The sequence below is a fragment of the Alternaria alternata genome (genome assembly GCF_001642055.1).
Source record: "Alternaria alternata strain SRC1lrK2f unplaced genomic scaffold CC77scaffold_15, whole genome shotgun sequence".
Classification (NCBI taxonomy): domain Eukaryota; kingdom Fungi; phylum Ascomycota; class Dothideomycetes; order Pleosporales; family Pleosporaceae; genus Alternaria; species Alternaria alternata.
The window spans coordinates 797,772-812,865 of record NW_017306204.1 but is presented as its reverse complement, the minus strand read 5'-3'; the positions used below and the strand labels follow the sequence as shown (position 1 = coordinate 812,865).

The 15,094-nt window shown below is 50.7% G+C and overlaps 7 protein-coding genes across 7 annotated transcripts; 5 read left to right on the top strand and 2 right to left on the bottom strand.

Annotated features, from left to right (window-relative positions):
• The first annotated feature begins 1,130 nt into the window (after positions 1–1,130).
• Positions 1,131–3,573, top strand: CC77DRAFT_1022276 (L-amino-acid oxidase precursor). The gene has a single exon (XM_018525428.1). It carries the CDS (start codon positions 1,526–1,528, stop codon positions 3,560–3,562), a length of 2,037 nt encoding a protein of 678 aa, XP_018384170.1. The 5' UTR covers positions 1,131–1,525; the 3' UTR covers positions 3,563–3,573.
• Positions 3,574–4,014: 441 nt separating this feature from the next.
• On the bottom strand, positions 4,015–5,247 carry CC77DRAFT_1032784 (taurine catabolism dioxygenase; the record flags this gene model as incomplete). The annotated part of the gene is made up of 3 exons (XM_018526766.1): positions 4,015–4,226; positions 4,283–5,008; positions 5,064–5,247. 3 exons carry the CDS (start codon positions 5,245–5,247, stop codon positions 4,015–4,017), a joined length of 1,122 nt encoding a protein of 373 aa, XP_018384169.1.
• A 1,398-nt stretch (positions 5,248–6,645) lies between these two features.
• On the top strand, positions 6,646–7,265 carry CC77DRAFT_1022271 (acetyltransferase). Its single transcript, XM_018525427.1, has one exon. It carries the CDS (start codon positions 6,692–6,694, stop codon positions 7,205–7,207), a length of 516 nt encoding a protein of 171 aa, XP_018384168.1. The 5' UTR covers positions 6,646–6,691; the 3' UTR covers positions 7,208–7,265.
• Positions 7,266–7,770: 505 nt separating this feature from the next.
• CC77DRAFT_939960 (sugar isomerase) lies at positions 7,771–8,657 on the top strand (the record flags this gene model as incomplete). Its single annotated transcript, XM_018534704.1, has 2 exons — positions 7,771–8,187; positions 8,241–8,657. 2 exons carry the CDS (start codon positions 7,771–7,773, stop codon positions 8,655–8,657), a joined length of 834 nt encoding a protein of 277 aa, XP_018384167.1.
• A 572-nt stretch (positions 8,658–9,229) lies between these two features.
• Positions 9,230–10,759, top strand: CC77DRAFT_208533 (hypothetical protein). The gene has a single exon (XM_018530646.1). The coding sequence runs from the start codon at positions 9,362–9,364 to the stop codon at positions 10,703–10,705; it is 1,344 nt and encodes a 447-aa protein (XP_018384166.1). The 5' UTR covers positions 9,230–9,361; the 3' UTR covers positions 10,706–10,759.
• An 832-nt stretch (positions 10,760–11,591) lies between these two features.
• On the top strand, positions 11,592–12,197 carry CC77DRAFT_1096627 (hypothetical protein; the record flags this gene model as incomplete). The annotated part of the gene is made up of 1 exon (XM_018529853.1): positions 11,592–12,197. One exon carries the CDS (start codon positions 11,592–11,594, stop codon positions 12,120–12,122), a length of 531 nt encoding a protein of 176 aa, XP_018384165.1. The 3' UTR covers positions 12,123–12,197.
• Positions 12,198–12,230: 33 nt separating this feature from the next.
• Positions 12,231–15,044, bottom strand: CC77DRAFT_1096626 (potassium transport protein 1). Its single transcript, XM_018529852.1, has 5 exons — positions 14,600–15,044; positions 14,417–14,537; positions 14,229–14,365; positions 12,770–14,178; positions 12,231–12,715 (listed from the first exon to the last, which is right to left on the bottom strand). Exons 1-5 carry the CDS (start codon positions 14,634–14,636, stop codon positions 12,395–12,397), a joined length of 2,025 nt encoding a protein of 674 aa, XP_018384164.1. The 5' UTR covers positions 14,637–15,044; the 3' UTR covers positions 12,231–12,394.
• Between the last annotated feature and the right edge of the window lie 50 nt (positions 15,045–15,094).

Below are 15,094 nucleotides of genomic sequence, written 5' to 3'. Positions count from 1 at the left end.
CATGACTTCCAAGAGCTGCGAGTATCCATGCACCAGGTAAGGCTTGCTGCCAATGTCATTCCAAAATGCAGTCAATACTGTTGGATTACAGCCACGGTTGATGTTCCATGATACAGTCAGACTCGTTTGTAATCATTTTTCAATCCGCCGCCGGCTCCAAGGTACCGGAATGTCCACCAGGAACAATATTACCTGCACTACACCCAAGTTGGCAGCGTCTCGCCCAACCATTTCGGCTGTGATCGTGGGGTTATAGAATTCACAGATATCTAGAATGCACTAGAAAAGGAAGGAGGATAGCATGCGAGGTCTTGTGGAGCAGAGCGACTTAAGCTATCGCAAGAAGGGCCGTAGAAGATGTAGCTCGCCTGGGCGCCGAGATATCTTCACACTTATACTGTGCGTTTAACGCGTGCATTGCGAAGCGCGCTCTCGTCCTGACGTAACGTGAGATAAAGGCTGCATGGATTCGAGATAAGAGTCGGGATTTAGGCTAGCCGTCGTGCGTCTCCGTTATCGCAATCGCAGAGCTCCACCTGGGGTATCCATGGCTTGCCGTTCGCTACCTTATTTGCCGAGAGGATCCAGACCCCTGTCCGAACTTTTCTACGGTAAAGCAACAAGCCCTATCCTTCGAGTTTTTGATACTGTTCCCGGACAAGACTCCATGCCACGTTCTGTAGAACCGCATGCCCGACTCATGCTTCTGGGATAGCCCCACTTAAAAAAAATCGACGTAGTGTAGGGTCGCGTCCAAGGTAAAATGCAATACTCCAAATACGCTTCTTGTATGCATAACCAGCATGAAACATGGCCACCTGAGCAGGTATGCTCTAGTCCAAGTATATTCTCTTTCTGCGTGTCGGATGTGAATCCTTAGCATTGCAGAGATGTGAAAGCGATTGTTACCTCCGATACCAGTAAGGACCACAGTGGATCGTTCAAGGTACAGTAACATCGTAAAGTCGCATACGAGACTACTGGTGTCGGTGCCGATACAACTCGGAATGATAGTCATGGCTGAGCCGGGATGCTTTTTTATCCGATGTTTTGTTATCTTTCCGTTGGTAAAGAAACCTCACTCCGCAACGCCGATCTCTTCCGCAAGCTGAATCTCCACACTATCACCCGTCATACGTTGCGCTACTGCACTTCGCTTCGAGGCATACTGCGGGTCAACTGTAACGGGGATTTGGACGCGACACGACCCCATCTTACGAGAATATTTGTCGAAGTCGCGCATAGCTACGCCTTACAGCAATGCTCTTATCGCGGCCGAATGCATAGACGTCCTGTCCTGTCAGCGGCGGACGGGCCGTCGCAACGACATGATCCGAGGACCACAGCCACGCCCTACGACGACACGGACGATAAGGTTTGGTGACCAACGAGAATCGAAAAACAGTTGTAAGCCTGTAAAGCACTGCTCGCCGTGGTGTCGAACGAGGTCGGTATTTGAGTAGACGATGTTTCCCTTCTCTTCAAATTCCTATCCTCATCACATTCACCTCTTTCTTACGCCAAGATGAAGGGTCTTCTAACAGCCTCATCGACTGCCCTCTCTCTCGCTGGTGGTGCTGTTTCCAGCCCAGTAACCCCTCGGTCAGACCTCCTCTTCTTCAAGCCTCTGACGGTTACATCGAACTCGGTACACAACGTCCATGTCGGCTACGGAGAAGATGACTTCGAGGGTGAGGTCCGCCTGGTATATGGCGATTGCGACATGAAGAGCCATGCGGATAGCCATCATGATGTGGCATCGCACTACATCAAGCGATCAGGCCGTCCCGAGCGATTTGTCTGGATCGTACCGGACGACGCGGTTCACGGTGGATGTCTACATGCTTACTCGGGGTCCGCATTGATCGGTCGCTCAGCGCCTGTTAGAATCCATCATCCACCAAAGAAGCGGGAAGATATCTCAGACGTAGCCGATGCGATGGGTCCTTGGTTCGACGGTGTCGCATACATGCAGGCAAAGCAGAACAACGCCTCATACGTCGCGGTTGAGAAGAGCAAAAAGATCGCCATCATCGGAGGAGGTATGTCTGGCTTGATGACAAGTCTTCTCCTCGATTCGGTAGGCATCCACGACTGGCACATCACCGAATCATCACAACGTATCGGTGGACGTATCCGAACAAAATACCTTGCCGGCAGCACACCTGAGCAATATCAGTATCAGGAGATGGGCCCTATGCGATTTCCTGTCTCAACCACTTACCCAGATACGAACGAGACATTAGAGATTCAGGACCACAAGATGGTTTTCCAGCTCGGTGATGTCCTCAACCAAATGAATGGAGGCAACACCAGCAGCCTTGCTGTCAACTTCATTCCCTGGATTCAATCAAGCCCAAACGTGCCCGGCAACTCGAACGGTTTCCGTCTGCCGAACGGACGCATTCCTAGCGCAACTCAGATCAAGAACAACGCGACGGCCTACACGCTGCCTGCGGCTGAAGGTCCGGACGAGGAGACTGTGGAGCACGTTGAAGAAGCGCTTGATGACTTCATCGGGTACGATCGGAAGGCCGCACGCGAAATATATGCCAACGTCTACAAAGCTCACAAGAACGCTGTTGAGAAAGGCTTGTTCCATTGGTCTGAGGCAGCGTACATGAAGTATGCGCTCAACGCAAGCGACAATGTCGTCGACTATGTTACTGGCCTCGAAAACGCACCAATTTGGGAGTATGAGACGGCATACTTCAGTGCCACGACTTGGCGAACGATCGACAAGGGTCTTGAGTCGCTTCCTCGCGCGTTCTACCCTCATGTTCAGGACCGTCTGACGCTGGGCCGCAAGGTGACTGGCCTCAAGCACGACGAGAGCACCGGCAAGATTGCGGTGCAATGGCGCCAGGATCCTCTTGCAATGGAGCCGGAGAGCGAGGAGTACGACTATGCGGTCGTCGCGGTACCATTCTCGAAGGTTAGACTCTGGGAACTTCCTGAGTACTCGTCACTCTTGTCGCGTGCCATCAACGAGATGAACTACTCGCCGTCATGCAAGGTCTCTCTACACTACAAGACACGTTTCTGGGAGAAGCTTTCACCACCCATCATCGGTGGCTGCGGCTCAGTCGATATTGCAGGTATCGGCAGCGTCTGTTACCCTGCGTACCAGATCAACTCAACCGGTCCCGGAGTCATCCTAGGATCGTACGTTTCCGGTACCCTAGCTCGCTCAGTTGGTGCGCTCAGCACGACTGACCACGTAGCCATGGTCCAGCGGGCGATGGTAGAGGTCCACGGTGAAGTGGCTGCGGAGCAGTGGACTGGTGCATACGAGCGCCAGTGCTGGGAATTCGACGAGCACCAGGCTGGTGCGTGGGCATCCCCATTCGTTGGCCAGCAAGATCTGTTCCTGCCTGCCTACTACAAGACCGAGCACCAGTCCATCTTCATCGGAGAGCACACAAGTTACACACACGCTTGGATCTTCTCAGCGCTCGACTCGGCCGTGCGCGGCACTTCCCAATTGTTGTTAGATATGGGTCTGGTCGATGAGGCGAAGCAGATCGTGGATACATGGATGGGAAGGTGGATATCCATTTAAGTGGAACAAAGACAAAAGAAAATAAAAAGCTAGATAAATACCATGGCAATGAATAATGTCTGATCGATACACCAAAGAATTGCAACAATGATGAGCTAGTAACCGTTGAAAAGATGCCATCTAAGTGGTATAGAAGAGATGAATAGTGTGCGATCCCCCTGTGATGGCGTCATGGCTTAGCGTGCCCAAGGTTTTGAAACCGAGGCTCTCACGCCAGGGTCCAGCCACCCCATTAATTCACATCTGATTCATTATATATGAATTTTGGAACCAGGATGGCTTCGGATCGTCATCTGCAGAATCGGAACTTCGCCTTGTCTTATTTGTCAAGGAGGTGACATGCTCCGCGCACCAACCTCATCGCTATCTACTGTTTTCTCCTGAGCATCTCGAGTGCGTTATCGCACGCACCACTTGTGTTCTTCTACTGCCATCCGACACACAAGCGCCTTCTATGCTGATACCGTCTCCGACTTCGCAATGCCATTCTTTTCATGTCCAATGGCAACAACCTTTTTCTCCACCAAAGCTTCCGTTCTAGATCGGCTGTTTGGATCGAAGTAGGGGACCTCTCCAATACCTACTGCTCGGTTACCAAAGCGTTCACCAAGATCATCATAATCGAAAGTTGCGCTGTGGAAGGCGCTGCGGTTGTCCCAAATAGCTGGAGTTGGTAAGTAAGAGCTTTACAAAAAGTCAAGAGTTGCTGCAGGCGCCTACCGATATCGTTCTTGTTCCTCCACTTGAAGCGGACTTGGAGGTCGTGATTCTCCGTTATCACAGACCGGAACTTCTTCAATAACTCTGCCGATTCTTCTTCGTGAAGCTCATTGATGTACTTGGGGAACGGACCAAGAGCGAAGATGCTCTTCCATCCCGTCACAGGATTTGTGCGCACTACTGGATGTACCGCACTCAACGCTTTCCCAACGTTCTTTGGACTACCACGTTCTTTTTCGTAGATTTTAACTTTCTCTGGGTTTGCTTCAGCGGCTCGAATGAAGCCGTCCCCGACGAAGGTTGCAGTCAAACCCTCGAAGAAAGTCTGGTAAGCTTTAGAGAAGCGGTTATAGATCTCATACCCAGAAGCCCAGAGTGTGTCGCCTCCCGTCTCTGGTAGTTCTGTCAGGCGGAGTGAGGTATAGTCAGCCGGAACTGGCTCAAACTGGATGTCCGAATGCCACTGCGCAGCGTCGTAGCGACGTGAACCACTTGGCCGACGATGGTCCTCATGTTTGAAGATGTTTTTACGACCGAGGGAGCTGATCGTGCTTATTTGCGCATCGTCCACGCCAAATTCAGAAGTGTTGTTCAGAATTGGATGAATATGCAGAGTGGAGTCAGCAGGCTTTCCTGTCAGTTGGCCCAGACGATGAACAAGGCTTTTTTGTAAGTCGTTGGTGAGGTTGTCTTGAGCTCGGAAGAAGACAACTCCACGTTCAGAGACTAGTTTCGGGTCAGACCGCTATTCGTCAAAGATCGACGGGTATAAGAGACTTACTTGTAATTGCAAGATCTCGAATGAGGTCGTCGGCGTTAGAAGCGTTCAGGATATCTTCGACGATGTTAACATTAGGATACTCTCGACCGATGACAGGGGTCGTTTCTTCAAACTTGAAGCCGGCATCAAGTGCACCTGTCTTGGTCTGTGGCGCAGGATACTCTTGCTTCGTTGACGTCGTCATATTTGCTTTACTGGATAGAAAGTTTGAATCCCTTTGGTTGCGAGTATGTTAGGGAGAAGAGAGACTCATATATCGATTCGACCCATGTCATGTATGAGCCTCGCTCGAGGTGGGGTCAGATCACGCAATGTGCGTACCGAGCACGCAAATCGGATCGTTGAATGTCGTCAACCTATCGCTACACTCCTTCAGGTGGGATATTTGGTCTATCTTAGAAAGTAGCAGCCGGCGGGGATATTGCACCCTCCAACATCTTGAAACGTCGGTTCGTACGAGACCTTGGTCTACTTGTCTAGATAAAAAGCTAGCAAAGGCATACAATCCTAGACTTGGGAAAGTGTCTCTTACAGACGAGTGGTTGAGTAGCCAATACATGCGCATGGGGCGGCATGAAGCCTGTCAGCATCACCCGAAGCAACCATAGAAGTAATTTAGTATTGGAGGATCGGTTATCGGGCGCAGCAAGACTCCGCACGGCGGACCAGCTGTATTGTAACTCAGGAAGGATCGTATGACCGACATATCAGATCGTTGGGCGAAGCCTTTTGACTTATCCGGCTTATTAGTCACACCAGTATGAGTAAACTCTCAAGAATGAGTGATAGTGTCCTCACGTGATCGCGCGTTGAATTACCCCGCAGCCCCAAGTCGCGACACGCTTACTCACAACCACTGTACCTAAGTTTTGCGACGTGAGGATTCTCGGAGTTTCTATTGTGCTTCGCATGCAATTCGACCAATTTGCAAGACATCTGTCTAGGACTGTGTGGAAGAGCTTACCGTTATATGGCGGATCTTTCTTTTACTGCGGTTGGTGACTTCGCAGGAGAACAGGTTACTAAATTAGAGGTTTTATCCCCATCAAATCCACTGCTTGTATCAACATGAGGTCTGGAAAATGTATACTGCCGCTTATGAAATGACCTGCATAGCGTTGTGGAGGGTTGGAGCAAGATCGCGTCGTCGCTTGTGGTAGAGACTGAATTCCGATCGTTGTCAACATCCGGCTCCGGTACTTGAGTCATGTTGCTCTGCTTGTTGGGAGTATTGGATAGTAGTACAAGTAGGTAGAAGCGGAGAACTTGGCATACTCCGTGGTATCTTTGAAACTTCCTTCTCTTGTTTATCGTGTTCCATGGATCTTCTTTACGTGAGCGGATGGCCGTATGGGGAAGGGGTTAGTGCTCTTAGCTTGCGTTTTCTCTCCGCTACACTCTCATGCGATCGTGCATTCGATGAATAGATCATCGACGTTTTGCTCAGTGTCCGAATTCCAAGGTGGAGGTGAAGTTGTCACGCTGTCGGTGGTCTGGTAGTGTCGGCGTCTACGGCGCGTGATCGCCAATATCGCCGACAGGGGATTTAGTGACTCAAGAGGTATATATGGAAAAATACTCACCTACACCAGCAACGATACGTATCGCATCACAAATCGAAGGACAAGATGGAAAACAAAACATTTGAATGGACGCGCACGGTCGACTCGACTACGTATCTCATATCCTCCGATCGATCGCTCCTTCCGCACCTGTTCGTCCAGGAAGCTTTTGCTACAGACGCAATGTTCTGGGCAAAACCGCTCCCTTTCACGGCGCTGTCGACGATGCTTGACAACAGTCTCACCCTCGGTCTCTACACCGTCTCGAACGATATCAAGACGCCGATTGGGATGGGGCGCATGGTTACCGACTACACGACGCTTGCTTACCTCACCGACGTCTACATCGTGCCCCAACATCAAGGCCATGGAATCGGCAAATGGCTGATTGCATGTTGTCGCGAGATCTGCGTCGGCATGGAAAATCTCCGATGGATGGTGCTCTTGACCGGCAGTGAGCAAGCGCAAGCGCTGTACAGGAGGGAGTTGGGCATGACAAAGCTCGACGGGGTGGAGGAGGGGTTGGTTTGTATGGGGTCACGCAGGGCAAAACTCGCCGAGGCCGCTCTAGGCTCAGCATAACGGGACCTACCGGCTTCCGCTTACGCGCGTATGTAGTTCCCTACCTTAAACATGGACGACTTTCTCCCACGATCAGACGCTACAGTGACAAAAACGTGGTTTGATGGTTGGCCTCGATTGATGACAACGGCTATTTTCGCTTCCGGACTAGTCTCGGGTCCATGCTGCATGCATGTCATCGCGTTAGCGCTAATATCGCCATCCTTTTTTCTTTATCAACATAGACTACTACAACAAGGGTCTGGTTCGCGCCCTCGGCCTTCTGGTATCTTCCGAAAACACAGACGAGGGCTGAATCCTGTTTCGAGGCCGGCATGCGACGAATTACCTTTACGGAGGTGCGGTTGGCCTGTAGCTGGAACTCCGTCTGGTGTTGGTGTCGCATCGAGATGCTACTCCAAGTGTATTACGCCTACTAAACTAGGGTTCGTCTCCGATGCTGCCCGAGGAAGACTAATCTAGATCGCACATGTGTAGACCTGTCGCATAGATCGCCAGGGACTTGTTGATATACCAGTCGACCTTGCGTCCACGTTCGCCGATCTCCCACAATTCACACCAACATGACCGCGACATTTAATACCACTCCACTATCACACACATCTCCCCCACCAGCCTCGCTGAAGAGAAAACGAGCAGATTCAGATACACAACCACTTACCCCGCCGCTAGCCGCAAACGATCCAGAAGGATCGCGTCTCCTTTCGCGCGCTGTCAACGTGCTCTCGACCGCTGCTACCGCCCTGTCGCAAGTAACCTTCTTGTACGAGTCAGACCATGTGGCGCGCGATGGTCTTCTACGCGCTGTCGAGGTTTTAACAAAGGTTAACCAGACCGGCGGCAAGCTCATAATATGCGGAGTTGGAAAGAGTGGCTTAGTGGGGCGCAAGATGGTTGCGACCATGAAGAGCCTGGGTATAGCGAGCTCCTTTATGCATGCTGCTGAGGCACTACATGGGGATCTCGGTGACATTAGGAAGGTGAGTCGTCATTTTAATGCCTATGCAACAAGGAATATACTGACGGAGAACAGAATGATGCAATCATGTTCATATCCTACTCTGGCAAGACAGCGGAGCTCATGGCCCTCCTCGAGCACATACCTTCCCACACGCCTATCCTCGCCATCACATCACATACGAAACCCTCAGAATGTCCTCTCCTCGACGATCGACCAAATTCCATACTGCTGCCCGCGCCCATACACGAGCTAGAGGAGGTCTCCTTTGGCGTCTGCGCGCCAACAACGAGTACAACTGTCACAATTGCAGTGGGCGATATGCTGGCATTGACTGTTGCAGAGGCACTGCATCAAGACGAGACAAAGACTGTGTTCAGGACGAATCACCCTGGCGGTGCGATTGGAGCAAAGTCACGAAGGATAGAAAGGCAGGAGGAAGATACCCCGGCGAAGGAATGCGATGGGCTGGTCACGCCGCCAGCAACCTGATTACGAATAGGAGGATATCAGGTAAGAATCTTGATACATGTATAGATTACATACATGCACGAGGAACGGGGAGCATATTTCTTAGTGTGCACAGAGGGCAGTTTCCTCACGTTCTTCACTCGACACTCGGCTTTACTCAAACATACCTTGTGATGCTTCACGTCACGTTACAGGCAAAACGAAGGTGATGTCGCTACCCTGTGAAGGGTAATACGATAACGGGCTCCCTGACGCGAGCTTCATTTCCCACTTCAAGTATCTTCATCGTTATTCACATGGAACTTTGAATCCCGTAGGATTACCGCCAAGGAAGCCCTAACAGGGATCGGCCTAATCGTCAACCTTGTGCAGTTCGTCGACTTTGGCAGAGAGCTTATCAGGTCTGCGAAAGAGATACAAGCCTTGGATAGCGGTGAGAACAAGAGTTTGGACGAAACCATTGTTCACCATACTCGCTCGACAGCTTCAAGAGCTTTCATCTAGATTGAAACTAGCCGTGGGCGGCGAGTTCAGCGAAGCCTTTGTTGCTTTTCACGTTATCGTCGCTGGGTGAACTGTCAAAGAGGGTGAGCGTTTGTGCGCCAAAGACGAGTAGTGAACAAAGACTCCACCGTGAATAGGAAGTGAGCGAGCATTAAAACGCTACCCAACACAGACTCATCGCAGGCCTTCTAGTACCTTGTGTCGTCTCCCCTCGTATCGCCATGGCAGATAACCTACAGTCAACGCAGAGGTCGCCGCCCCAAGAGAGGAATGGTTTCCTACGCGTCACTCCAGCACTCGACAGACCACAATCGTCTGGCTCGCAGGTCCCGATGAAAACTATAAAACGACCGTTTGGGGACGGCGAAACAACCGGCGAGCCCCTCATCAAACGCTCTCGCACAGATCAGAACGGCGACAGAAATCATCCCCAGGAACGAAAGCCGAGGACCCTAGACGCAGCAATGTTGAATGATAAACTCGGCCCGGCCGACCAGAAAACTTTAGAAGAAGTCAAGGCACGGATAGCATCAGCAACGCCATCAAAGCCTTCTGGTGAGTACATTACGCATCGCTCTTCACGTCACACAGAGTCGGTAAAGCCCGTGGTCACCACAAAACCTACTGTACCAAAGTCGTTGAGAGACGCACCTCCGCTTCCTCCAGATACCGAGCCTGATCGTGATTCTCCCGAGGATTCAGGATACGACAGACGTGATCACATGCGTACCGGACCGTGCTCTGTCGCAGGAGGCTTCATGGATGATAGGCGTTCATCTTTCTCCCCTTTGATTGAACATCAAGAACGCATTGACAGGCTTGATCCGGGACGAAACAAACCCATGCCGGAGTCTCGGAATCGACGTCGTTCCGCGTCGTCTGACGAGAGGCTCCCTGGAAAGAGGATGCGTGGTCAGGAGCGGCATGAGCAAGGCCATCACAGGGCGAGATTCCGTGAACGCGCGATGCGACATCATGATCGCACGAATAGTTGCCATATACGTTCGAGGAGCCGAAGTAGATCACTATCGCGAGAACAAAACGATGATCGGTATAGGGGAGATTATGCATCTAAACCAGAGCGACATTCACCACGGCGGCGGGATGAAATTCTTCCCGATCTCGAGGAGGATAACCACCACGCCGCCCCACGATACCATCCGTCAAGGACTCAGCTACCACGCGGTTCAACGCCACCGCTACGGCTTCAGGGAAGACAAAGCCGTGCGATTTCGCCCCGGGAGCAGATGAGAGAGCGGCTAGCTGGATCACGAAGCAGAGAGACGTCGCAAACTCCAGAGCAAGACCACACCCACGTTGAGCCTTGGTCACAGTTTGAGTCAGCAGATCCACCGCCCGATCCTCATGAAAGCCTGGGTGTCAATCCGGGCGAGTATACTGAAGAACAAGAACTATCACTTTTCGGAATTTTGATCTCCATTTATACGAACAGAGAGAAGATTGCAGAGCTTACTCTCAATCAAAAGAGGCTGCAGTATGAGCTTGATAATAGGAGGACTGCACTGAGAAAGCGGCGGAGCAGAGAGCAACGAGATGATCTTTAGATCTCCTCGCGTGCAGTTGTAGATCAAGCTTGGGGTGTGTGTACAAGTTTGGAGCATTCAAGATGAAATTCAATCTTATTCTTTATATTACATCCTGGACGCGTGAATTATACAGGGCAGGTCGCAATTTTACATCGGCGCATCGGCGCAGCGCTTTCCACCATGGACCATTCGAAGCCGGGCAGTGCTTTGTTCAGCAAGCACATCTGTCCGCCTTGTATGAATGCGCAATGAAGATCTCGATGGATTTCCAAGAAGCGAGTGAGAGATGATATAGAAGGTAAAGCTGGCGATCCGCCGAATGTACTGAAGCTTTTACCTTTTTCATTCAGGGTCATCGTGACTCGCTCTAACGCCCATCGCTTCCCAACAAAATTACCCAATGTCGACTAGATGTAGATTGACTCACTTGACAGACTTCGCGTCATCTCGTGTTGTAACGGAATAATCTTTCTTCTTTAAGAAATCATCTTCCCTCACTCACTTCTCCGATGGCATCATGCATTCACGATATGGGTTTCTTCACACTACGGATGTATACATTCACAGTACTTTTTCACCTTCAAGACACAGCTACTCACGAGATAGTTCATCAACGCCATGGTCTCACTTGCACTGTCTTGCTACAACATGCATCATGCGAGCGACTACAAAAGATTTCTCAGTATTGCTCTTTGGTTGGAAGTCATCACATAGCTCACATACTACAACGGTATTCACAACATCAACGACTTTGAAAACCCAACAACTCAGCGACATGAATCCCTTCGGCAATCTATTCGGCTCCGGCTTTCGCTCTGACCGATCATCTTCCCGCCGTTATACACACGGCGGTCACGATAACTATGGTAGATCCAGCTCTAGCCGGCTCAATGAACCCTTCAATATGCCTTATGGCGATTACAGGACAACTTCACGCCGTGAAGAATCTGACAACTCGACTCTGCGTCGTGCTGCTTCCCAGCGCGAGCCATATGACCACCGGTATGATTACCGTGACGTGAGCCCGATCCGCGCCTCCGAGCGTCCTCGCGCTTTCACTCATAAGCATGCCTACGATGACCACCGTTCGGTAAGTCCTCTGGGTACGTCTCGGTTCGAACAGCCGTCGATAGCGACACGCCAATTCAGCGCGTCAAACATGGGCGGTACATTGTCTGATCGTACCCGATGTTATGCGACGAACTCTCGCGACACCTCGTGGGGGACCTCGTTTCGAATCGACCGTGGCTACGATGACTATAGCCGTCCAGAGACCTCCGGCGGAGGATTTCTCCGTAGCAGTGCAGCCCGTAGTGGAAATGCTTCTCGCCGTACGGGGAACGATGAAAGGTACGGCTCGACACTTGGTCGCGAGCACCGTCCCGACGTTGGTTCGAACTTTCGACATGGTGGATTCAACTGGGATCTCTTTTGAGCTTTTCTAAGTTTAGTATTCCTCGTTCATCGTCTTTCTCCTACGATGTTCTCTTGTTATCCTTTCTTTGTCAACAAATAGGATGAGAACTTGTATGAGTTACATATACTGCGATATAATGCCATTTGTATTACCCAATACCATGTTATGAATCTGTCATGATCTAAAATACACGTGCGTTTACTTCTTGAACATGTCCATAAACATGCGAAGCTGTCTACTCCAATGTATACACCCGAATCATCCGAAACGTACGAAGTCGACCCTAAATCTTACTGTGTAAAGCTCTTTATCATCTTCCTTCCCCGAATTTCATCTGCGCTCACGGCCTCCGGCGTCGCTGCATCCTCGTCTTTGTATTTTTCGCCCTCATTATCATCCGTGATAAGATCGTGAGGCAGATTAATAGCCCGATCGAGGGCATATGGCAGACCCCTGTGCCTACCACGCAGCATCATAGCGCAAATTACCACTTTGCCGAAGGTATTGAAGTGTCCAGACAGCGAGGTGAGGTTGGATGGGTGACCAAGCGAAAGACCGACGTTGCCGTATGCAGAGACTACTTCGAAGAAGATTGCGAAGACGGAGAAGGCCTGTTGATAAGTTAGCATACGAATCCCGGTGAACATGGTTTTGGTCGAACTTACCCAATCTTCCCGACTCATGATCCGATCACTCTCCGCAATACAGATACAGAACACACCCAAGAAGATGTACCATAGATCGAAACTCAACTGATTCCGTAGATGACTGATCAAGTATGTTTTGCTTCCCTTCTGTTCATCCAAATTCTCATCTGCACCGTAGATGCCCACAGATTTCTCCTCGTAGCTCTCACTCATACGGATAGAGATCGCGATCGGGTAGATGGAAATATACATCATGACAAGGAGACTGAACTGCACAGCTGGGTTGACAGCCGCAAGGTTGAACGTCGACGTACCAGTGTGGCGGGACGATGCAGACTGGAAGATGGCAGCGAGGATGCGGGGCCCGACAGGTAAGACGTTTACTTCTGGGTTGTCTAGATCGAGGACAACGATGAGCAGAGTGTCGATGAAGTTCAGGGCGAAGAGGATGGAGGCTAGGATCCAGGTTGCAGTGGCAGGGAAAAGCAGTGTGTAGCATCTTCGCGGATGGTCGAGTAGGAAGCGTGTCGATTCTTCAAGCGAGGAGCTCGTAGGGGCAAGCTTGTAGATGGTCCAGATGAGGAGGCGCAGGAAGACGGGATAGAAAGTATTACCGGCGAATGCGAGGAACGACATCACTAGCATCGGCCAGGTTGCGTCGCGGAAAGTTATCATACTGTCTGGCGTAAGTGTCAGGCCGAGATTGTCGACCATGGTTTGCGCTGAATAGAACGCCCACCATGTCTTGTCTTGACCCTGTGAAGCAAGGTAGTCTTGGTACTTTGCTGGTGCCATATGAATCCATGGGAGTAGGCAAATGACTCCGAACGTGTGTAGTCCGACAAAGTATCCGACCGTGACCTTGAGCAAGACGCGCAACGCACGATACTCAACACCACCTAGCTCTTCTCGGGTCATGGAAGCCAGATCGATGGTGGGTTCTCTCCGTGGCTTGTCTTCACTACGACGATGGGTGCTTGCGGTACTTCCGAGCACGAATATGGATGACACAGCGCGATCTACGGACTTTGCCTTGCTCATGGTTCGAGTGTTCATGCTTCTGGTCTCTGACAGGTTGCGACGTCGTGTATAGCTTGATTCTGCGACGGGCTTGATACGGTCTTCATCTTCGTCTTCATCATCGGACATCGAAGTAATGGGTTGACCATTTTCGCGTTCCCGTGGGCCAGGAATGTACAAAGTGCCTTTTTCTTTGGCAGTGTGTCGAGGGTCGGGTGCAAACGTGATGCGGGGAGCAGAAGGCTCATCGTTCGAATTCTCTACAGTGGAAACAGGCACAGGCTTCTTCTCCGAGACTGTCTCGCCAGTGAGACCTGCTTCAAGCTCTCGTGTATCGGAAGTATTGGTAGTCTTTTGGACCTGACTGATAGACAGTCGGGAGCTCCTGGGCCTAGTGTGTGCCGCTGCTGTTGAGCTGTTAGCTTTGGACGTAAAGACAGGACGAAGCTTGACATACCGACACCCTTCAGCTTCTGACTAAACCAACGTAGTCGCACAACGACGACAATGACATTAACAAATCCCAGGTTTGTAACGATGGGTGTGATGTAAACGAAGATTTGCTGGTACGTTTTGAGAGCCTTGACATCAACACTAGTTCACTGTCAGCACGAAGCCAGTCTAGCACATGCCAGCGAAACTTACGGATTCAACCCAGATTCAGTTGACGCGCTGACACCAAAGTAGTACGCATCGATAGCGGAAAGGTTGCCATAGGGATAAATGATGATCAAAGCTAAAATGCCGAAACTGAGAATGTAGGCATCTTCATGCCGTTAGCGATGTCATCCCTCTTGAACCAGGCAAGCACCCGTATGCAGAACTTACAATGCAGCGTAATGAAGTTTATTGGTGGCTTCCACATGCTGGTCTCTTCTCGTTTCGAAATGAACTTTCAGAAATGAAGTTGAGGGATTTCCGTATACGTGCAGTGCAGCAACGAGACGCAAGGGCGAATAAGCGAATAAACGGTATGACAAAAGAGCAGCAAAAAGAACTCAAAACACAGAGCTCGTTTACCAAAGGATTGGAAAATGTCTCGGGAGGGGTAGAAGCTCTAGTTAGGGAGGCAATGCAATGTAATGCGGTCTGGTCACAAAGGATAATGTTTGTATGAGGCATTTATCACCCTCACGATCAGCGGGCTGCTCAGCCACTGCTGGGCAAGTCATGATGGGCCTGCCTTTGCCTATTGCGGCGGATATACCGCCTGTGAAAGTAACGTAGGTCATGTTTTACTTGCTTTGCCGGTGTTTGCCAAGCGGGGGATAATTCGCGCATTGTGACGATGTCGTGGTCGCGGAGTGCGAGTGTTCCTACAAG

What these genes read in the sequence shown, in the direction of transcription:
- CC77DRAFT_1022276 (XM_018525428.1), top strand. Translation starts at nt 1,526, where the DNA reads ATGAAGGGTCTTCTAACAGCCTCATCGACTGCCCTCTCTCTCGCTGGT.
- CC77DRAFT_1022271 (XM_018525427.1), top strand. Translation starts at nt 6,692, where the DNA reads ATGGAAAACAAAACATTTGAATGGACGCGCACGGTCGACTCGACTACG.
- CC77DRAFT_208533 (XM_018530646.1), top strand. Translation starts at nt 9,362, where the DNA reads ATGGCAGATAACCTACAGTCAACGCAGAGGTCGCCGCCCCAAGAGAGG.
- CC77DRAFT_1096626 (XM_018529852.1), bottom strand. Translation starts at nt 14,636, where the DNA reads ATGTGGAAGCCACCAATAAACTTCATTACGCTGCATT. An exon ending in ACTGAATCTGGGTTGAATCC is followed by an intron (nt 14,366 to 14,416) that starts GTAAGTTTCGCT and finishes ACAGTGAACTAG; the next exon opens with TGTTGATGTCAAGGCTCTCA. An exon ending in TCATGAGTCGGGAAGATTGG is followed by an intron (nt 12,716 to 12,769) that starts GTAAGTTCGACC and finishes ACTTATCAACAG; the next exon opens with GCCTTCTCCGTCTTCGCAAT.